The sequence below is a fragment of the Solanum tuberosum genome, unplaced genomic scaffold (genome assembly GCF_000226075.1).
Source record: "Solanum tuberosum cultivar DM 1-3 516 R44 unplaced genomic scaffold, SolTub_3.0 scf00051, whole genome shotgun sequence".
In the NCBI taxonomy this organism is placed as follows: Eukaryota; Viridiplantae; Streptophyta; class Magnoliopsida; order Solanales; family Solanaceae; genus Solanum; species Solanum tuberosum.
This window is the reverse complement of record NW_006238978.1, coordinates 1,604,466-1,627,779: the sequence shown is the minus strand read 5'-3', so window position 1 is coordinate 1,627,779 and position 23,314 is coordinate 1,604,466. Positions and strand designations below refer to the sequence as shown.

Here is a 23,314-nt window from a genome sequence, read left to right as displayed (position 1 = left end):
CGAGGTTTATTAGTTTGGTTTGATTTATAAATTTAAAAATTCGACACAATGGATTGGTTTGGTATTTGAAAAACCCGAACCAACCCGGTCATGTACACCATTTATTTTGTTAATATGGAATAGAGTGAGTAATATTTTTTCATATCACTTCAAGTTTATTTGGAAATAGAATAGAATAAATAATGGCACCTCTAATTTTTAATATGTTAATTACAACTTAAAAGTATTTTTTTTCTTAATAATTTTGAAATATTATATACGTACTAAATTGGAAAATGATAGAAGCCTTCTTCTTTCAGTACCCTCTGAACTCTGAAAAGATGAGCTCGTTACTCAAATGGAAAATAGTGAATTTTTAAAATAAATTTATGAGATAATTTTTAGTTAGAATAGTGAGTTTGATAATTTTTTTAAGAATAAATAAAGCAATTATTTGTTATTCTAATAATGGTTAGACCTTACCTTAATTTAGGTAATTAAATTTCAATATTTGATTCTTAATTATGACATGTGGCTGTCATCTAAGTAGGTACTTTCGAAAATAGAGAGGATGAGTAATGGAAAGGCGCCACATGACTTGCAAGTTGCGGTTTCGAATGAGGCTCCACTCCATTACCAATATCTCCATTTTCCCAAGTACCTACTTAGATAGTAGCCACATGTCATAATTATGAATTGAAAATTGAGATTTAATTACCTAAATTAAATTAAGGTCTAACCACCATTAGAATAACAAATAATTTCTTTATTTACTTTTTTTTTTAAAATGTCAATTCGATAATTCTAGCTAAAAATTGAAAAAAAGATAGAAGCTTTGTTGTTTCAGTACTCTGTGAACTCTGTTCCGAGTGAGTGTTATGGAAGAAGAGTTTAATCCCAAACCAGAGATTACTCCATTTTGAAGAGCAGTTTCAATTTGATGTCTATACTGCATCTATGGCTGTTTCAACCCTTTTTGTGCAATCACGTAATACTATGGTAAGCCCTTTTTTCTGTTGGTTTTGTGTTTCCCCTTTTTCTATCAGTATATGCTTTTGTCAATTGTTGCATATCTGAGTAAAGGGCAGCCTGAGGCACTAATCTTCCACTATCACATTGAGGCTTATGGACAAAACCTTACCTTTGTTTTGTGGCTTGAACCCTAACATCTTAATGGTATGAGTATGAAAACTTAAACCTAGCTTGAGTTGTTAGCTTCTTTAGTTTTACCATTAGCTTCTACCCAAAACGGAAACAACCTCTCTACCTCCTCGAGGTAGGGGTAAGGTCTGCGTGCATTCTACCTTGGAGGTTGACTGATGGTAGTCCATTGGAGTAATCTCCTCCATAAGGAGTTGGCAAATACACACTCAAAAAATAAGTGGTCTCTTGTTTCAGCTTCCTGCTTACACATAACACATTTAGGATCTACTTGCATTCTCCATTTCAGCAACTTATCTGTTGTAAGGAGTCTGTTCTGGATTTGCAGCCATAAGATAAAAATGGCTTTAGGTCTTGTTAAGTTGCGACATATGAGACCTCTCCAATCGACCTTTGGGTAATCACCTAGCATTTGATTATAGGCTTGCTTTATCATACTTCTCTTGCCATCAATAGCATGATGCAGTACATGTAGGTGATCCTTTGCTCCAAGAACTTTTCTAACCATCCAAGGTTGTTTCTGTTTGACTGGTGGATGAGTTTGTTTTGTCCTTGGTTGGCCAACTTGCTTGGGCTTATCCTTGTGACAGTTATGTCCCACCATCATACAACCTTCACAATACTCAGGCTTCCAGTCAAATACAATCACTTGTTGGAATGATTGACCACGAGCATCCATGACCGTAATCTCTGTAGGGATTGGCTTGGTGACATCCACCTCAATAAGCATTCGAGCATAGGATATCCTTGTTTGTTTGGTTGTACATTCATCAGCAAATATTGGAATTCCTATCGCACTAGCAATTCTACTAAGAGAGCCACACCCCCAGCAATTTAATGGCAACTTTGGAAATGTTACCCAGAGGAGGATATCAGTTAAGAACTCTGATTTGAAGTCAAGTTTGGGTGTCCATTGTTTTAAGATCATAGGCTTATTGTTTTTGCTGTATGGCCCTGCAAATAAGATCTCCTTCAAGTCAGGTTCAGATTGAAATTTCACCACATAATAGCCCTCATCATGGTAAAACAGGTCAGGGTTTGCCACATTAGCCCATGTTTGTGAGATGTCACTTCATATAATTATATCCTGGCATTTCCCCAATAACATACAAAACCAGCGAGTGTTTCCACTACACTTCTTCTTTCTCTTGCTCCTTTTCATCCAGCTTGACTACCAGTTTTCCATTAACTAGCTCAGGTGTAATATAATTTAAGGACATACCGTTGCTGGCAACTCGATTTCCCGCAAATAAGCTAACCCATGGATTAGCCTTCTTCATTCCCACTGGATCTGGTTCCAAGTCCCCTGTATGCCCCTTCAGATGGTGCCTTCCCACTGGATCTACAGTACTCAATGGAACAGTGTTCACCAGTAATGGAACAGTATTCATTGGTGCCTTTGTGGCTGAAACCACCAGATCTGGAGTTGATAACTCTCGTGTAGCCTCTGGGCTCCAGTTGATACTCCGTTGGATCAATTGTGAGCTACCAATGTGCTCATTCATCAACCTTATTGCACTCCCATTGTTAGTTGCTGTTTCTATAGTCTGCTTGCGAAGATCTTTCATCTGTGATCCTACTTCCTTCATACTTACTCCCAAATGCGATTACCCTTTGCTTCTTAGGTCTCCCTTGCCGTCTCTTTCCTGCCATACTCCCCACGGCGCACGCTAGCAGATCCTACGCCGAGAGCATTTCAGAGAGGAGAGAGAAAAATATGGAATTTTCTTTCATACATTGCAGTGTACACTCTACCTTCCCCAGACACCACTTAGTGGGATTTTACTGGTATGTAGGTTGTAGCTTCTTCCCAAATTCCTCTGTGGAACGTGTCAATCTTAGAAGTTTTCGATCATCTGCTCTTCTCCTTATGATCTCATTAACCTTTTCCAGTGTTCAAGTGAGAAGTGCTTGAGAAGTGCACTGATATTTGAAGCTCAGAAAGGATATAGGAACTTTGTGAGTCAAGATATGAGGTACTGATAATTTTATAGTTATATGAATTCTTCCTGATTGAGTCAATTTTTTGACTTGAATACTATATTTAATCCCTCTAATATCATGCAGGTTAAACAATTTTCTTTATTCCAAGATGTTGACAGTGTTTTCTAGGTCGAAGCATAAGCTTGCGGGAAAACTGTTGAAGGAAGTAGATGTTTATGGCTGCGCTAGTGTCAAAGATAGGTCAAAATTTTTAAATAAGGTTACATATTTTTTTTTTATTAGACTCAGCTAACATATATGTATTACGCTGCTTCAGTAAATCTGTCTAAATTCTTGATGAATGGGAAAATGTATTATGTTTTTTTAGTTACTCCCCCAGCTTCCTCCTCAAGATGGTTTCTTTTCCTTTTGTATTCTTTCCTTTTTGTCGAAAACATTCATGCTATCTGAATAATAATCGAGTTTGGAACAAGTTTGCATTAAAGAGGAAACAATTAAGACTTTATAGGAAGAAAACAATCAGTAGGATGAGAAAAACAAGTGTAGAAGACAAGGAAAATATAAGAACTTGAAATATCAATTCTCATGTTTTATAACCTTTCATCATAATGTATCTTAAGACTTGGGCAAGCTTGTTCAAACCATGTCACTTGAAATTACATAAATGAATAGTCTTTGACATTCAGTGTTGGAATCTTCCCTCACAATGGAGCAATATATTTCAAGATAGTGAGATACTCTATTTATTTGGACGTCCTATTAAATGCCTACCTACCATCTTTTTTAATGTTAGTTGGGTGAAAGGAAAGGGATAGCAGGAGAGGATATATAGCAGGAGCAAGGGGCTAGTGTCTCCGCTACTTAGAATGGAAAGAGATTTTGCAACCCTATGAAGGTCATCACAAATAGGAGGTAGATAACTTGCATTTCTCTAATGAAGACACATAAAAAGCTTGGGGATAGAGATAAACCTCCCTTACATGGTACTGAAATCAATGGTTCCCCCATCCTGGCGTTCTTTTTTTTTATATCCTTGAACCATAGTGTTTGGTTTGAATATAAAACTTATACCTTTAACAATTAAATCCAGAGAAGGTACTGAGAGACTAGAAGTCACACACTTGCAATAAGCAGATGATACCTTGATTTTCTGCGATGCTAAGGAATAACAACTGAAGTATCTAAGAGTGATTCTGGTCTTATTTGAAGGTATTTTTGGTTTGCATATCAATTGGAGGAAGAGTATGATGTATCCTATAAATGAAGTAAACAACATGAGTTGTTTAGCATCAATTCTGGGTGGTGAAATAGGAGTTCTGCCTACTATATACTTGGGAATGCCTTTGGGGGCCAAATCCAAGTCCATAGACATATGGAATAGTGTGATTGAGAAGTGTGAGAAGAAATTGGCCAAGTGGAAGTCTCAGTACTTATCAAAGGGGGGTAGACTGACCCTTATTAACTCAGTACTTGATGCTTTGCCAACCTATATGATGTCCCTGTTTCCTATCCCACCAGGGGTCATTAAGAGGTTGGATCGTATCAGGAGGAATTTTTTGTGGCAAGGCAACAAAGAAAAGAAAAGTTTTCATTTGGTTAAATGGGAAGAAGTCATGACAAGCAAGGAAAATGGAGGTCTAGGAATAAAGAATTTGAAATTGCAAAGCAAGGCTTAGAAGTTTGTGGAATGAAGTTAAAAGTAACTCAAAGGCAAAAGTAATGGATGAAAGTAAGAACAGATTTTGGAAGGACATTAGGCATGAGAAAGGCAACATGGAAGATCTCTTTCCAGACATCTACAACCTAATCATGTTTCAACAAAGCACTATAGCAGATCTTTGGTCACCACAAGGATGAAATTTCATTTTCAGAAGAAACCTTAATGATTGGGAAATAGTGAGAGTTACTGAATTTTTAAACACTGTGAACACTTTCACTGGACTATAGCCAGGTGAGGATAAATTGTGGTGGACAGGAGATGACAAGGGAGTGTTCAAAGTCAACAAATCCTACAAGGTGATGGAGCAGACAGATCAATAGTGCTCAAGTTGGCCTTGGAAGCAAATATGGAAGAGCAGAATCTCTCACAAAGTCTCCTTTTTTGTTTGGTCAATGGCTAAGGAAGTAGTCCTTACACTGGACAATGTTATGAAGAGGGGGAGAACTTTGTGTTCCAGGTGCTTCCTACGTGGTGAAACATCTGAGACTGTTAACCATCTATTTTTACATTGCAAGTACACCCATCATCTGTGGAGAATATTCCTAAGCCTCAAAGGCATCTCCTGGACAATGCCCAGGAAGGTGGCTGAGGCATTACTATGCTGGGAGGAAGCAGGTGTACATGCTAAGGACAGAGGTAGATGGAGAATTATCCCGGGGGCTATCTGGTGGGCTGTTTGGAAAGAAAGGAATTCAAGATGTTTTGAGAGCATAGAGAACAATGTGCAGAAAGTTAAACTAAACTGCATTTTACTTTTAGTCTTTTGGTGTAATCAGTCTAATGACACTGTCTCTATTATTGATGTGTTAGACTCAATTTAGACGTAGAGAAGTGAAATCAGGAGTACACTTGTATATAAGGTTCGTACTGTTTTGTGATATAATACAAAGTTACCAAGTTCAAAAATTAAATCCACTTTCCCGGTGAAATACTACATAATCTGTTCTTGGGAAAATCTGAGCATATAGTTCTTGCACGAGGAAATAACTTGCTCCAATTTTAATAAAAATAAAGAGTGGTACATATATGTTCATATACTAGAGGATTACAAAAAAGAAAGAAAGTTATGTACATATACTAGAGGGGCTGGAAATGGTAGCTCAAGTACAGATGTCAAGCATAACATTTAGACCCATAAACAATGGATACTTCTTCAGTTACTTTGAATTACTTTGAAATGTGCTTGTGAGGTTTCTATAATCTTTTACTCTATTTGACTGGCCTTTGTCCATTTAATTTAGCTAAACTAGATGATGGATGGTAGATGTTCTGTAGTTGTGATCTTTGATGGATTCTAGATGCATTTTATTGTATTTCTTAGAATCTCGGGTGAGCTGCGAAGGGAGTAGTATGCTTAATAATTGCAAATGCCTTTTCTCTTATTTTGATTCACTTTGAATGGTGTAATGAACATATTATGGGTTTGTTTGGGTGTATGGAGAAGGTGCCTAAATCCTAGTCAATTAGTATCATCAAGTCAATGCACCTCTGTATCCGTAGTAAGAGGATTTGTCAGAATTCTACTATTTTTACTCTGGCCATCGACATGCCGCAACCCTTCTTTCTTCAAAAGGTGCCTCAAATGATTACACGTGTTACCTTCTGTTTGCTTATCTCATACTTGAGCTACCTCAATTTTGTTCGACCCAATTGTATGAAATATTCTGGTTACTTGTTTGTACTTTATTGTCTTTCCTTTGGGAAACTGTGGTGGTTTTCTTGAACAGAAATGTAGAAGGAAGAATACAACATTACCATTTCCAATAAAAAAAGAAAAGAAATGTAGAAGGAAAGATGTTCCCCAACTTGGTAGTTTTTTAAGTTGTTTTTGATGCATCTCCCTTCCCAAGAAATTTCCCCTCATCGTGTGATAGTTATTTGAATTTCTCCCAGGCTTCTGTGGTGATGGGTTATGATGGTTTAGATGACCTGCTTGATGGCAACGGAAGCGAAAAACAATCTGATATTCATCCTGATGGAGGAGCAGTTGACTTTGATTTCTCCTTAATGTGTAAACAATTCTCTTCAATCAGGTTGGGCTCTTCTCCACCTGTTGAATTATACGATGGGACAGCATCCAACCATGGAGACAGTGGGCTGTGGGCCACTAAAATTTGTAGAGAGTTTCTGTCTAGCTCTGTGGGTGAACAATTGATCGATCCTGATTCACTGTATGAAACATGGCATATTTTGTATTCGGGAGCTACTAATATGGATTCAACCACTTATATTCCTGATTCTTTGGAGACAGAAACAAGACAAGACTTGCAGTTCACTGTAGATAAACCTTCTAACCTGCCTCAGCATGGGGTCAAACAGAATGATGGATTGGTTGAAGTAATGCTTGATCAATCTATTAGCTTTATTCCTGGGCTCAGCAAACGACACTCTCGTCAGCTGGAAAACTGTGGCTTTCACACAGTGAGACTTGGAACCATTTAGCCTACTATAATTTTGCTCTCAAAGTCACAACTCTAATAATCATCTGGTATATGTGTAGTCGCGCAAATTGCTGCAGCATTTTCCTCGGACATATGTTGATCTGCAAAATGCACAGGTTGGAATCGAGGATGGGCAATACTTGATTTTTATTGGAAAAATCAAGTCCTCAAGGTGAATTACCATTACAGAAGTTCTTACCTTACCTTTTATGCTTTGCAAGAAGACTAACTGTTCATGATTGATTCTAATTGTTTTGAATGTAAGATATTTCTATTTCTTTTTAGAATATGGAATAGTTAGCACTATTTTATATTGGATTGAGAAATCATTTTATCAACTTCAAAACTTCGGGATATTGGGCCTGCCCTTCTACCTCTCCACTCAGATTTGGTTATATAGCCTCATTTTGGACTTGTAACATGCACCTTTCACATATACCCTATGATTAACAATGACTACATTCACCCGAAGGTGCAACCGTGCAAGTAGCACATGTTGAGGATAAAATGAAATAAGGTCGCTTGAGATGGTTTGATCATGTCTTGCATTGACCTACAAATGCACCAGTCCATAGGTGTGAAACTTTGGTGAGTGACACTGTTAAAAAGGGACTGGGTAGCTATAGATAAGGCACAATAGAGAAAAAGATCTGTATATTTTTATAATTGTTAGAGATTATTATTATTATTAATAATAATAATAATATTACTATTGTTTTTAAATATCTAAAATTTTCATTTCTATTTAATTTGATATGATGATGATATGAGTTGAGCTTAAATTAAGAAGTGAGGATTCATATAGTCGACCATGACTTATTTGGTCTGAAACCTTACTGTTGTTGTTGTTGTCTTCCTTTTCTTGAGAGGGTGTTTAGGATCTATCTGCTGTTTCTAATAGGTGTTTACTGAATAATATCAAGTTTGCTTGGAATCTGTTGTTCCTGTATTTTGAGTGAAGTATTAATTGATTGGTACCCACTGCAACAGTAATATGGTCTTAGCAAATAGCTCCTAATGGATAAGTTAGATTCTCTTGCTCTTACTGGTGTATATGCTTTCACAATAGTGTACATCTGCCAATACTTCAAACTTCAAATTTAAAAACAATCTTTGTTAAACTGAATAATTTTCTTCTGTATTTTTCCATGCAGGGGAATAAGAGCTAGTTATTCTTTGTCATTCCTTGAGGTTGTTGTTGCTTGTGATGTTGTAGATAATGAATCACCATCAACTTCTAGGGATGGTGGTGCTGATTTAATGAGTGATAAAGCTGATAATGGAAGGAAGAAAACAGTATTTTTACACTTAAAAAAGTTTTTCCGAGGCACTCGCTTCACGTATCTACCTTTTCTCAAGAGCCTAGAGGAGAAGCAAAAAGTTGGAGACATTGTATGTGTCAGTGGTAAGGTGAGTTGGTCAATCTTTAATCCATCATTGAAAGAATTTGATGAATTTGTTATTATCTTCTAGCAATTTTTAACTTTATTGCTAATGATGACAAACTTTTACTACTTATTGCACAAGTCACCTTTTAAGCTAAACTGGATCTGTTATGGTCTGTAGCGTGATCTGGAAACAGTTGGTTACTTGTTTTACTTATATCATATATATGATATAGCAGTTTCTGAGAGTTACCAAAGCTAAGAATTTGTTTGTTATGTCGTGTGCGATCTGATGAACTTTCTCATGGGTAACTCCATATTATGGTTGCAAGTTGAATATCAAGTGTCAAATAGCAGCTTTAGAGATCCAGGCATTTGTTTTGAAAGTCAAAAGGGGTAGAGTTTTAGATTTCTTAGTTTCCTACTCCTTAGTAATGAGAAAAATGATAGATTAGATTCACTATTCCTGTTCATTGTCTGAGTCTTCTTAGTTGATTAGCACATGGGTTCTATATAGGTTGCACATAATGACATAATTGTAGGCCGTTATGTGGAGCAATCGGTTGTTTATGGTTGTTATGAATACATGTCAGTTATCATTGTGGCACTGCGCCTTATTTTGTTTTTCTAATTTCTAACATATTGTAATCTGTATGTTACTATTTGAAAGGTGCGGATTATGAGGTCAAAAAATCATTACGAGATGAGGGAATACAATATGGATGTGCTACAAGATGAAAAGGATCCATCATTTTGTGCACAAGGGAGGCCGTATCCTATATATCCTTCAAAAGGAGGTTTAAGCTCTAACTTCCTTAGGGATGTGATTTCAAGGTCAGATCTCAAACCCAAGCTACTTTGTAGTAGTATGTGCAAAATGGTATATTTTAAAAACCATTTCTTGCCATTTTTGTCATGAGAAGCTTATCTGTTTATGTTCATTCTCACATTTGTTTATTTTGTTCTAGTTTTACATGCATTTATGTAGTATGTTATTAGTAAGACATTGCCTAAATAAGGACGACTACTTTGTTTAAGGCACATGATGTATGTTGTTGATTCCAATGAACTTGCTTTTAGTTATTTGAAATTGCTCAAAAAGCATTCGATTTGTGTAAAATGACGTTAAAATTTTCATAGATTACATGACATAACAGGAAGAAAAACATATGCATGTATCGTGATGATCTCATTAACCTACTTCAGTTTTTTGAAGTTGCATAGCATTTATCGGAATAAAAGAACTCTAAAATTTTCATGGACTGCATGTGCAGGAGAGTTAAAGACAAGCTTAGAGCACACAAGTGCAAAGGACATCTTGAAGAATATTGTGAATTGAGATTTACCATTGCTACTTATTCATCTGTCAAATGGTGTAACTGAACTATTCTAACTGATGAAATGTAACTAAATAATGCCTGTAATACCACTAGTATTAGCACTCTACTCTTTGTAGTGGTCTGACAACTTCCTTGTTCTTTTGGAGGTAAACATGACATAAGTTGATGAAATAAGAGTAATGAAAGTACATAGCTGAACAATTCTCATGTATCAGATGTGGACTCGGCCTTCTTTTAACTAGTTTCTATGTCCCAAATTTGTCGTTGTCAGCATCTATTTTCTGACCAGCTTCCTTGTAGTGTCTGCCTGTAGCAACTATTCCAGCTGATCTCATTATGTTGTCTTGAGATTTAATTGTTTTCTTAATTGAAACATGGACATAGTTTCTAGCTGTAAGTTGTTAAATGTGTTTTGTCTCATCTTGCATGATTTATTTGTTTATTGCTTTTTGTAATTTTGATTTAACTGTGTATCATTCTTCTCAAGTATTTTATGCCTTCTTTTAATATTTAAATAGAGCCTTAAAGGTGCTTCCATCCAATATTGATCCTATACCTGAAGATCTTGCTCATGATTTTGGACTCCTATGCCTTCATGACGTAAGTTATTGCTCTCATATGGCTCGTCAGATTTACGTTGTCTTCTATTATTTTATACTGCACCATGTATACTGTAAAATGAAATGATGTGTATGGTGTTGAGATTTTATGTCTTTTTTGCTGGAAATAGTTGCTTGTATCATTTCAATGGAATTCTATGGCCCTGAGACAGTTGAAAATGAGATCTTTTAGGAATATACATTTATTGCTTGTCCTATTTTCTGAAAACAAACATGATGTGTAGCATTCTTTTGAGTGAAACAATGATAAAGCTGAGGAGGATAAGGAAAAAACGAACACGAGGTTTCTTGTTATTTTCTGTACAACAGACTAAGAAATAGAATATATGATATACTTCTTAGTGCTTTTTTCAGTTACTTTATTTTAGAACAAAATTGACCTTTCTTTTCTGAGAGAAAGTTGGGTTAATTGGTTAAGGGTGTAGTGATACAATCAATCTTTTCCTGAGAAAATACACGAGTTTTCTTGAATAACTATCAAGAAGCTGATGAAGTATCTCCTGTTTTACTTACTGACACCTCAAGATCTCATTGTCTGATCTCTATAATAGGCTTTCTATTTCTTGTGGCTCACATTTCCTCTCCCATTGGTGAAGGATGATCTTATTCATGGTTGAGTATTTTGCACACTTAAATCATCATCTCATGCTTGTGGTGTTAGAAAATTAGAGCTGAGACTTTCTCCTTTAGTTTACCTATTGACTTACAAAATTCAGGATTTAGCTCTCTTTGTTCAGGCTCAATGGATTTTTCTGGCATATTCTCCACTCCTCCTTTAGTACCACTCTCCTAATAGTAATTTGGAGATTCTCCAGTCTCCTTTTTCTGATGCTTGTATCATGTGCAAGAATATTAACGAGACTGCTAAAAATCTTTTTCTTGGGCACGATTCATTTCTCGGGCCAAGCACATGAAAAATGTTTTGTTAATGGGTGATGGAGGGACTCAAACCCAGAAGTTTTGTTTGCTCTGGTATGATGATCTGTGCTAACCACCTTATTCAAAAGCTTAATCATTAAAGAAGAGACATTTTTATTTATTTCTATGTCATCGACAACTCTTTTTACTCCCAATCTCCTTTTTTATTGAGACTGATTGTTTCTTTTTCCTCTTGTGGCTGTACAATAAACAGGCATATGCAGGAATTCACCAGCCAAAAAGTGTAAAAGAGGCTGAGTTAGCGCGCAAAAGGCTTGTATTTGATGAATTCTTTTATCTTCAGGTAATCATAGTTTTGGATATTAAAGGAGCTAAATAACTTCTTAGTTGTTGAATTCAATTTCTACATAAAGGAAGAACTAAAATAGCATAAAGAACGTCCGAATTTAGTTTCTCCGCTCTTGTGAACTGGACTTTAGGCTGCACTTTGTCCCCCCTCCTTTTCTTTTCTTTTTTGACTTTGATTCTTCAATTATATTCACAATTTCACATGATGCTGGTACAGTCACACTCTTGTATTAAGAAGTATCGTTCTTGGGCCTTTATTTTGTTGTGATGATGGGAGGTTTCAACTCTCTTCTCCAAAACCATACCTTGCAAAGCTCCAAGAGATTCCAGTTCTTCCTTTGTTCGTTTTTTAGAATATCGTGCTGTTCTAAGTTTCAAAAAACAAATGCTTTTGTTTTCTTGACCACCCTGGCACTCGATGACTGAAGAAAATGAGATCATTGTCCTTTAGGATTTCACTCTGTTGTGATATTTAATAGCAAAATGCTTTTGTTTCTGCACCATCCTTCCACCAATGACGGAAGAAAAAGAGACATTACTTCCTTTCAGAAACACTACTAGGAAGAATCATGCTCTCTTAAGCTGCATCATCTTGCCCTCTCATCCTTCCTGTCATCATTAGTACCTGCAGTCTAACTGCAACTTTTTATTTGGGTTCATCCTTTTCAGAGGTAGCTATGCCTTTGTCATGACTCATGACAAGGTGTTAGTCTCCCTTAGTTTATCATAGATCACCAGAACTTCTCTCCCATGTTTGATAATGAAATCCTGTATAAGACTTTGTTTGCTAGCAGCTACTCCTCCATCATGACCATGGAATATAAATTTTATTTAACTTAGTAAGACGGAGGGATAGGCATGGAGGTAGATTACACCTCTTTAAAATAAAGAACTTCAGTTTTCAAACCCTTGCTGTATTTTGATTTTTGAGTAGTAGATATCTTCCCCAAACATTGATATTAGAAAAGTAAAACTCAGTCGGGAAAAGAAGTTCCTTTCTTGGGTAACATGGCAAGAGCATTGTTTTTGCACCAGATGTCTACAGGAAACATGCAGCACAAATCTCTGATTCCATCAAATACCTTTATTGCGGGACCAGTAGTATCCCTGTTCCCACTTTCTGTATGCTTATAAGAAAATCAACTCTTTCAAGGTGCTGTAGGACCTAATTGAGCTACCCATTATGATTTTGGTATGAAGGTTCTCTCTCTCTCATCTGAACTTGATTTTTTTTGTAACTAACTATTTTATTACCGAAGTAAGGAACTGCAACTCAAGAAAGAAAAACAAAATTGTTCCAAGATTGAACATGCTGCCAGTCATAGTATTAACTATTCCCACTTCTACCCCATCTCCCAGAATTAATACATCAAATTTCCATATTCCACTCTCCTAACAGCGTTTATCCTTGGTACAAATATCCAGTGCATATTCCATTAAGGATAGAAGTTCAAATCATCTAGCCTTCTGTTTAGTCTAGGCTTCATTTTCCAAATATACCCTGCAATTCGACAGGGATCTGCTTGAACATGTATGTTGATTATAACAAATGTGACTTTACCACGGTCAGTTAGCTTCTGGGAAATTTGATAATATGCACATGAAAATAGAGCCACAATAACCGACTTTCAGATTTTGACGCACAATAAGAGACATGGATGCTTGTGTTCTTACAAAAAACAGACATGGATGCTTTTCCATGATCTCGTGGCTTGGGATGCTGTTAGTATCACTCACTGCTTTCATTATCTTGCAGCTTGGGCGGTTATTCCAAATGCTTGAAGGTCTTGGTACAAAAGTAGAGAAAGATGGATTGCTGGATAAGTATCGGAAATCTGAATTCAATTTGATAAACACAGATGGATGGTCCATGCTGACTAACAAATTTCTGAAGGCTCTTCCATATTCTCTTACACCCAGTCAATTGCGAGCTGCTTCAGAAATTATTTGGGATCTAAAGCAACCTGTCCCAATGAATCGTCTACTACAGGTAGTGAGATGTGCTTTACTGTTTACTTGCAAGTTGTTTTTTGGGGTGGGGAGGGGAAACTATTTTTGGTTTTCATTCATTTCTTCTAACATCACATTTTTCATTCTTATTACACTTTTCATTATTCTTGGTATTCATTCATTTTGATGTGGATCACCTGGAGACTGGAAAGAGAGAAATATGAGGGTTTTTGAAGGAGTAGAAATGAGTTTTGGGTAGTTGAGTAATCTCCAATCCCTCATTTATTTTTTGTGCACCCATGTAGTTCGGGGATGCATAGAGGATTGGGCGTCTTTTGTAGGGAACCATATCTTTTTGTAGATTTTTTTACTCTTTGGCATACTTCTTGTATACAGACACTGGCCTTTTGATTTTATGAAATGAAACTGTTTACCTAATTATAAAAAGACACAAATGATTTTATTGGAAGGTTAACATGGCATCTGCATAAGTTAAAAACAACATTTTCCTAGTCCGTCTTCTTTTTAATTTCAAGTTTTTTGACAAATTAAAATTGGCAGTCGAGTTGGATATTATACTCGCCATCTCTCAATTAATGTTTTTCTTTAACTTTTTTTCTCAGATATCAACTGAGAAATGATGTTCTTGCTTCTGAAATAGAATTACTTGACTTTCTTTTGGAAGACTAGAGTTTTTTTGCGGATTTGAATGGGTGTTTCAAATTTGCTCACTTTTTCAGGGTGATGTTGGATGCGGGAAAACTGTGGTTGCATTTTTAGCATGTTTGGAGGTTATCAGTTTAGGTTACCAGGTTAGTCAGCATTAATATTTTTTTCTGCATTAGCTTGTGATTTCTTTGTGGCTATATTTTGCTTTGTTTTATTAGCTATGTTATGATTGTTAGTACAAGTATCCAAAAAAAGAATTTGGTTTTCATACATCCCTTCTAGAATACAAGCTTGGAGCTATAAACTCTTTCGGCCTTCTAACTACCCAGTGCCACATGTAATAATTGCTAAGTTCTCATCTTTAGGCAGCTTTTATGGTCCCAACCGAGTTGCTTGCTATTCAGCATTATGAGCAAATTCAAATCTTATTAGCAAACATGGAAGCGGCAGAATGCAAACTATCAGTTGCTTTATTGACTGGCTCAACATCTACAAAGGAATCACGGTTGATTCGACAGGTAAGAAATCTTAAGGCAGCACTTCAATTTTTCCTTATTAAATGGTTTTGGCCACCATTGATGTGGGAATTGGGATATCTTTAAGCAAAAGCTGCTTTGCTGACTTTGAAATGTAGGCGTCAAATTGAGTGAAAAGGTACCTAGTAGCACAGTGTGGCTTAAAAGGTAGTGAAATAGAGAAACACATGTGATTTTAGTCTAAATTTTCTGTAGTAAAATGTTCTTAAAGGAGAACACAAGAATGAAGAGTCAGAGGACAAAAAGGTTTCTGGAATCAGCATGAGTTTCTTGGTATTCGCCTATAAATATTTAAAGCATGATAATTCTTAGAAAACATGAAGCACTAAATTCTAACTTCTATTCTACTTTTTCATGAGTATAGTGTAACCTTTGAAGGTTGATAGTTACATCTATCTCGAAAAACATCTTGCTATCGGACCTATAAAAAAAGAAGAAGCCAATTTCATCTATTTATTTATTATTGTTGAATTATGAACAGTCTCGTCTCAGAATTTAAGTTGTTAGAAGGGAGATACTGTACTTTTATTTTTCTTAGGTTCGTGACATCGTGTGTAAGCCTGATTCTTTTTCTTGAGTCAGGCACCTACCAAAGATATTTTGTTCATCAATAACGAAGTCACTCGAATTTAAGACCTTTCCACCTTTCCTTGCACTGGGTATCATGTTAAGTTATATGAATCCCCTACCTAAAAGCTCAAAAGAAGGACTAAGCTGAAGAATTCTCCTTATTATCACAAAATCACCTATAGCTGACATGCTTTTATTATCAAGGGTTTTACGTTTCTCCTTTCAGTTTATTTTACTGTTTGCCATCTGTTGGCAGGGTCTCCAAACTGGTGATATCTCTTTGGTCATTGGGACTCACAGCTTAATCGCTGAAAAAGTGGAATTTTCGGCTTTACGCATCGCTGTTGTGGATGAGCAACATCGTTTTGGAGTAATCCAAAGAGGACGATTTAACAGCAAGGTAATATGCTTGGACCTGCCTCGCCTTGATTGGTGATTGTGCATCTAAAAGTTGCTGAGGATTTCCCACTATGCAATCAAGATAAAACCAAACTAGGAATAATTACAGATCGTTCACTCGTTCTTCATCTGACTGTTTAATTTGTGAATGTCAGGTTATTAATTTTCTTTTTGCATGTAATGAAGTGGAGATCAATCCTTTGCACTAGTGCAGAACATGATATAATAGTATACTTTATTTGTGGAGTACTGAAGCTATATGTTGCTTAGATGATTGGTTAAATTTTATTAATGATAACTTGATTTACTGATGAAAACTTACACTGCTTCTATGTGACGATGCTTGATTGTGAGTTTCATGAATCAATATGATATCTTATCAAAAACATTTTGATGTTGAAATTGCTTTTGACTACAACTAACCAGATTTTGTAGTTAAGTGTGCAGCTTTGCTGATTCCTTTTTTTTAAAAAGTTAACATGATCATTTTGCAGTTATGCTATAATGCATAAGCTTAAACTGGTGAATGGTGATCTTTTTTTATGTAGATAGATATAACACTTAGATACAAGATTGTCTGTAATTTCAAGGATCTGTAACAATCTCCATGCATTGTTGCCAATGCACTAATTTAAATTTGATGAAACTTTATTAAAAGGATAGGAATCCTGTGAACTAATGCACATGTTTGGTTTAACATGGTTTCTTTCTTTAACCGGGAATTGATTGAAGCCTCTATGGTCTTGCAGTTATATTATAACTCAATAAGTTCCAAGATCTCTTCGAAAATCTCAGACGATTCCTCCAAGGACAGTGTAATTATGGCTCCTCATATCCTAGCTATGTCGGCCACTCCAATTCCAAGGTCTTTGGCTCTGGCTTTGTATGGAGACATGTCTTTGACACAGGTGTGTTAAGAGTTTGTATCCTTGTGTCAATATGCTACTGCCTGTTAGCTGAGATCATTTCTGATTTCAGTACATGCTTTTAGTACTGGAACTGGAGTTGAAGTAAATTTTAAGTTGTTTTTTTGCCCAAAGCCCCATCTCCATATTTTCAATTTGACTTTTAACTCTCATTTTCCGCTCACTTATATACCTTTTGGGAAGTTGCAGTATTCTTTTTGTGAATCATGTTGCATACAAAGATTTGTTATGCCTACATTTGAGCTTCTAGCAAGTGTTCAAGGGGTGGCATAACAAGATTTAGTTAGGCATACTAGAAAATATTTGGGCAAGGAAGGCCTTTTGCTCTTTGAGTCTTCTTTACCTGGTTTTCTTGATATTATTGGCAGTTCAACTGTGTGACTTGGTTGCTATAAGTTTTAGTTTGTTGCTGTAACTTCAGAATTATCACCTGTTTCTATGTACTCTTTTTCTTTGCTTGATTTCTTTTAACAACAGATCACTGATTTGCCTCCTGGAAGAATTCCTGTTGAAACATTTGTGATTGAAGGAAATGAACCTGGATTTGAGAAGGTCTATCAGGTCGTATCTTTTTCTTTTCCTTGGTCTCAGGCAATTACACTTTGTATTTCTTTGAACTTTGAAGCATGATATTTAGGTAGTTCATGTTGGTAATAGTGATATCTACAACTCTCTTGTTCCATCTTGACAGAATAATCAGCTTTGCTGTTTGTAGTCATTATAACCTGGAGAAATGGGACTTTTGAAGTCCAAAATTTTAATCATTGTTACTATACTAAATAAGAATACAGTCAATTTGTACTGGTCAGTCATAAGCTTGATCTTGTTTCCGACATATGTTTTTGTCTAACTTCCTATAGCACTATTTCCAGTACAGATGATGTTTGATGAGTTAGAAGCAGGGGGTAAAATATATCTTGTTTATCCGGTCATTGAACAATCCGAGCAATTGCCTCAGCTTCGTGCAGCTTCGGCTGATCTTGAGACTATATCTCAAAAGTTTTTAGGGTACAACTGCGGTCTCTTACATGGAAAAATGAAGGGTGATGAGAAAAGTGAAGCATTAAACCTGTTTAGATCCGGAGAAACCAATATCTTGCTTTCAACGCAAGTTATTGAGATTGGGGTTGATATTCCAGATGCATCTATGATGGTTGTTATGAATGCTGAGAGATTTGGAATAGCTCAGTTGCATCAACTTAGAGGACGAGTTGGACGTGGAGAAAAAAAGTCCAAGTGTATATTGGTGGGATCAACCGACAGCAGTCTAAGTCGCTTGCAGGTGCTTGAGAAATCATCTGACGGTTTTTACCTCGCAAATATGGATCTTGTAATGAGAGGACCTGGAGATTTACTTGGGAGGAAGCAGTCTGGACATCTTCCAGAGTTTCCTATTGCTCGGTTAGAGATAGATGGAAATATCATACAAGATGCACATCTTGCTGCTTTGGTGAGTACAATTCCTACCAATGATTTCAATATCTAATCCATAAGTTTCTTGATCTTTACTAGTAGATCGATGAGTTTACGCATTTTTTTATACTCAATATGTCTTATTTTCTGTTAATCAACTTGGTGTTAAGATACAAAATTCTAGAAATCACAGGGAAACAACGTGAGTTGGACACAAAATCATATTCTTTGTATATAAGAAGCATAAATTATAGCCAAAAGTTCTCTTTTTTTATAAAAGAACAAACCACATTACACGGAGCCCTGTCTATGCTAATTTTTAATTCGATACTCTATACAGCTTAATAGAACACTGAATAGCATCGAACAACACAAAATAAATACAACAAAATATAGCAAAAGAATATGCTAGCTGATAGAGAAACCACACATGTCAAATTCACGATACATCCTCTAATCTACTCTCTGGTTTCATATTTTTTGCAACATTGTCTTATTTTACCTTTTTATTTCCTTTTTAACCATTTGTACTTTTCCCCTCTAGATTACATGTTATAAGGTATTGTATGCCTATAAAAGTTTCTAGCATTTGCTGGTAACTCATATGTTTAGTCTTTTATTCTCCTATTTGTCTTTATTATGCATGAGACAGTAAACAAACTCATCGGCATACTATTTTGTCTCAACAACATAGTCAACTATAATAATATTCCAGACAGTGAGATAATGCACATAATCCTAAAAACTGAATGAGGACATATTTGTGTATTTTTCTCGAAATTTGCTTCATAGCTTCTATAAGTGGTTGCAAGTGAGATGGTTTCCTTCATGGACTAAAGCTGTGTGATAGCCTCCTCCTCTCCACTTCTCCGTTTTAGTAGTATTATTTAGTCATCGCGTAGTTTCTTATTCTCAATGTGTATTACCATCTGTTGCTGCACGTGTTTTTCATATCTTGTTATTTGCTGTCTTTTTATTACAATCCTGTGTTGGATACTTTTCTTTTGAGCTTCTGGTTTTTAACTCTATATTGTTTACTTGACATCTCTGTATATTCTATTGATCCCCTCATTGTATAGTTTTTCTGCCAAACAAAACTAAGATATTATTAATCATTCTTCCAGAAAATTTTGGGTGATTCTCTTGATCTGGAGAAATATCCAAACCTCAAGGCTGAACTTAGCATGAGGCAACCACTGTGTCTTCTAGGTGACTAATCTGCAGTTACGACTGATAAGGCGTGAAGCTTGCAACGACACTTCTCTGTTTCTAGGAATGCACTGAAGTTCCAATTATGCAGGTCACATACAGTAAACTATACAGCAAAACCTTCATTGTATATGATTTCAAGATCTTGATGTACATTAATCAATGAAAAACTTCATTTTTGTATTGTTGTAAGATGGATGATGTTCATTTGTGTATAACCAATTTTGTAAGACCTCTTGCAAGCTGTTACAGCTAAGTCTTTAGAAGTGAAAGGTTAATTCTATACAAGATGAATAATGTTATATTGGGAGTGATTTTGGGTCGTTAAAAGTATTTATGAAAGTGAAATATAAATTCCATAGAATATACTCACAAAATGAGTATTGTAGAGATATATTTTTTAAATATCATATAAGCTAACATTATTTTTCAAACTGTTTATTACCTCAGTTAAATCAAGACACATATAAAGCACATTTTGCATACATGTTTTGTTTTTGAAGTAAAATCTCTTAGCCAGAACTGCATATTTTGAGGAAAAAATTACAAGATTTATTCACCAATTTAACTATAATACTCCATCTGTTTCAATTTTTTGTGATACTTTTCTTTTAATTTGTTTCAAAACGAAATGTCTCTTTCCTTTTTTAACAATTTTTTAATTGCAACTTTCCACATGTTTTATTTAAGGCCACAAGATTTGCATATACTTAATTAAAGTTCAGGAGATTCAAAAGTCTTCTTTGCTTTTTAAAATTTCGTATCAAATCAAAATAAGACAGAAAAATTAAAGGGAAACTTACATAAAACTCACTAGGTTAGGAGCTAATTATTTATATACACTCTAGTTTGCAATATTACGGATTTTATCATATTTTGGTGCATCCTGATACATGTATCTTAGGATACATGAGGTCAAAATTAGGTATAATATGTTCTAGATACACTGTATTCAAGTGGATTCAAATGTATCCGGGATACACAATAAATCTCGATCGCCTTCCCCCCCCCCCACACTCCATCTTGCTAGTCACCCTCCTACGTATCTGTATCTCAATTACATACAAAATACATGTATGTAGTGTGTATCTAGTGTGATTTGCATGTATCTGGGACAGTTGACTATCTCGCTCGCCTCTCTCTCTATTTTAGTGTATCTAGTAGCAAAAATACATGTATCTAAATGTATTTTCCTTAATATATAATAGAAAACTCTTAATTAGTGATAAAATATGTAATATTTTAAAAATATAAGTAATAGTAGTATATATAATAGTGAAATATGTCTAACGATATAGTTTCTCCTAAATTAAAACGGAGGGAGATAAGTAAGCAAATGGAATGTAGCTATAAAAGAAGCAGACATGTTGGGGCCAAATTTTCAACAATGGACCATATTTTCAACCTAATCATCAAACATATGTAAACATGGGTTGGATTTAACTCTATTTTTGCTTTCACATTAGGTTTTTCTGTACCCGCGTGTGCTTGGGCTTCCATTCTCTTTACCTTTACCATTTCTTTTCATACTTAAAATTTGAGTAAGGTTTAATAAGCATTAAACTAACGATTAGTTAGAAGTAATTAATTATAGTTAATTAAAATCACTAAACGAAATTGTCTATATAAAAACAAACTTTGTACTTGATTAATATTCTCATTTCCCTCCAATTTTTCTTCAAATTCATCGTTACTCTCCCAAATTATTATTCTTCTTCTTCAACCATCGGCCTGTCTATTTCAATTCACCATAAAATACACCAAAATTGATTGAATTTCTGTTATTTGGATGACTACTTGAATATACATTGGGTTGGGATATGTCAAATATTGGCAATCACTTCAATATATGGCAGGACGTAGAAATTTCGAACGGTTTATGTTACAAGTAAGGATTGAACAAATTGAAAAAGAAATCGAACATCGCAGAGCATTAGAAGCTAGACGTGAACCCATATTTTATCAGTTATGCACGATTGTTGTCATTGTGATCTTCGTTAGAATTTTGTATATGCATTTTGTAACTGAAAAGCTAATGCAATATGTATATTTCTTCTTCTACTTCTTAGATAATTTTTTGTCAATGGCATTATCTTATTATCAGGTGAATGATTGTCTAATTTACTTGAACTGAATGCTAAGACTAGTATGGTTAAGATAGTGTTTTAAAGAGTTGGAGTGTTGTACAAGATAAGATGACAGTGTTGTAGAAGTCTGACCTAGATTACATGTTATAAGGTATTGGAGATCATGTACATAATCCTTAAACTGAATGAGAATGTATTCATGTATTTTTCTCGAAATCTGCTCTATAGTTATCACGTAGTTTCTTATAGTTTGCTGCTGCATTTCTCTGTTTCTAGAAATGCACTGAAGTTCTAATTATGCAAGTCATGTACACTAAACTATATATTTCGACTAGTCCTTGCCAATCTTGTGCAAAACCAACATTGTATATGATTTCAAGATCTTGATATACATCAATGATCAATCAGTGAAACTATGAATATGTTGCCTATGATCAAACTAGGATGTAGAAATGAAAGTGTCACTTAAAGTATTTATGAAAATGAAAGATAAGTTCCATAAAACATACTCACAAAATGAGTATAGTAGAGATATATTTTTGAAATATCATATAAGGTAATGTTGTTTTTCAAATCGTTTATTATGTTAAATATAAATCAAGATACATATAAATCACATTTTGCAAACACATTTTGTCTTAAAAGTAAAATCTCATAGCCGAAATTGCATATTTTGAGGAATTTTTTTATAGATTTTTATACTACTATTTTAGTGCCTTTCAAAATGAAATGTCTCATTCCTATTTGTAACTTTTCACATGTCATGTTTAAGACCACAAGATTTGCATATCCTTAATTTAAGACTAGAAGATTCAAACGTCTTCTTTACTTTTTTAAACTCTGTATCAAATCAAGATAGGAGAAGCAAATTAAAAGGGAACTTACATAAATTTCACTAGTTTAGGAGTTAATTACTTATATATGCTCTCGTTCGCAATATTACGAATACTTATCATATTTTGGTGCGTCCAGATACATGTATTCCGAGATACATGAGATCAAAATTATGTATAATTTATTCTAGATACATGGTATCCAGTGAATTCACATATATCTTATATACATAACAATCTCGCTCGCTTCCCTTGCCTCACTTCCATCTCGTTCGTCACTCTTCATCTGAAATACCAGATGTTTTACTTAAAAAGATATATACAAGGAAAAATGACTTAGTTTTCGAAAAGTCGATTAAACTTATAGTTTAAGAAAAATCGAATTTCCAAAAGGATAGAGTCGCCACTTAATTTTTAGTAAAAAATCAAGAAAAAATTTAAAGGTTTTCAAAAGATTTAAACAAATAAAATCCATTGAAAATAAGAGGGTTGGAAGTTCAATGTACATTCCGAGAAGGTGTTAAGCCCTCGGAATGCCCGCTAACTCGCGGTTGACCGGCGATTTGACCAAAATGATTTTGACTAATTTTGAAATTTTAACTTAAGTAAAAGAATTCATTACGACTTTGACTAATTTTAAAATTTTAACTAAGTAAAGAACTCAATTTATTTTAACTAATTTTATTGAGATTCTAACCAAGTAAAAAAAAAAACTCGTCTATTTAAACCAACTTTTTGAAATTTTAACTAGGTAAGAAGGACTCATTTATTTTTGACTTTTTTTTTTTTTGGAAATTTTAACTAAGTAAAAACTCGTTTTTATTTTAAGCTACTTATTTATTACTATTATTATTTTTTATCATTTTATTTATCTAAAGGGAAATGAACTAGAGGGGAATTTTCTA

General features: G+C 34.9%; 1 protein-coding gene across 4 annotated transcripts in view; it reads left to right on the top strand.

Annotated features, from left to right (window-relative positions):
• LOC102583700 (ATP-dependent DNA helicase RecG) overlaps nt 1-19,774 on the top strand; it is a 23,237-nt gene extending 3,463 nt beyond the window's left edge. Inside the window, exons 1-17 of one of the 4 annotated variants that reach the window (XM_006344178.2) lie at nt 815-978; nt 3,034-3,116; nt 3,208-3,343; nt 6,698-7,225; nt 7,305-7,417; nt 8,400-8,655; nt 9,301-9,464; nt 10,489-10,570; nt 11,723-11,812; nt 13,574-13,807; nt 14,508-14,579; nt 14,802-14,954; nt 15,799-15,942; nt 16,691-16,849; nt 17,345-17,428; nt 17,745-18,317; nt 19,405-19,774. In XM_006344178.2, coding sequence (XP_006344240.1) covers nt 937-978; nt 3,034-3,116; nt 3,208-3,343; nt 6,698-7,225; nt 7,305-7,417; nt 8,400-8,655; nt 9,301-9,464; nt 10,489-10,570; nt 11,723-11,812; nt 13,574-13,807; nt 14,508-14,579; nt 14,802-14,954; nt 15,799-15,942; nt 16,691-16,849; nt 17,345-17,428; nt 17,745-18,317; nt 19,405-19,497 — 3,006 coding nt within the window. In that variant the 5' untranslated portion in view covers nt 815-936 and the 3' untranslated portion in view covers nt 19,498-19,774. Of the gene's footprint in view, nt 1-814; nt 979-3,033; nt 3,117-3,207; nt 3,344-6,335; nt 6,378-6,697; nt 7,226-7,304; nt 7,418-8,399; nt 8,656-9,300; nt 9,465-10,488; nt 10,571-11,722; nt 11,813-13,573; nt 13,808-14,507; nt 14,580-14,801; nt 14,955-15,798; nt 15,943-16,690; nt 16,850-17,344; nt 17,429-17,744; nt 18,318-19,404 lie in introns of those variants that run through there. The other 3 variants (XM_015307304.1, XM_015307306.1, XM_015307305.1) reach the window with 3 other exon arrangements.
• Nucleotides 19,775-23,314: the final 3,540 nt, after the last annotated feature.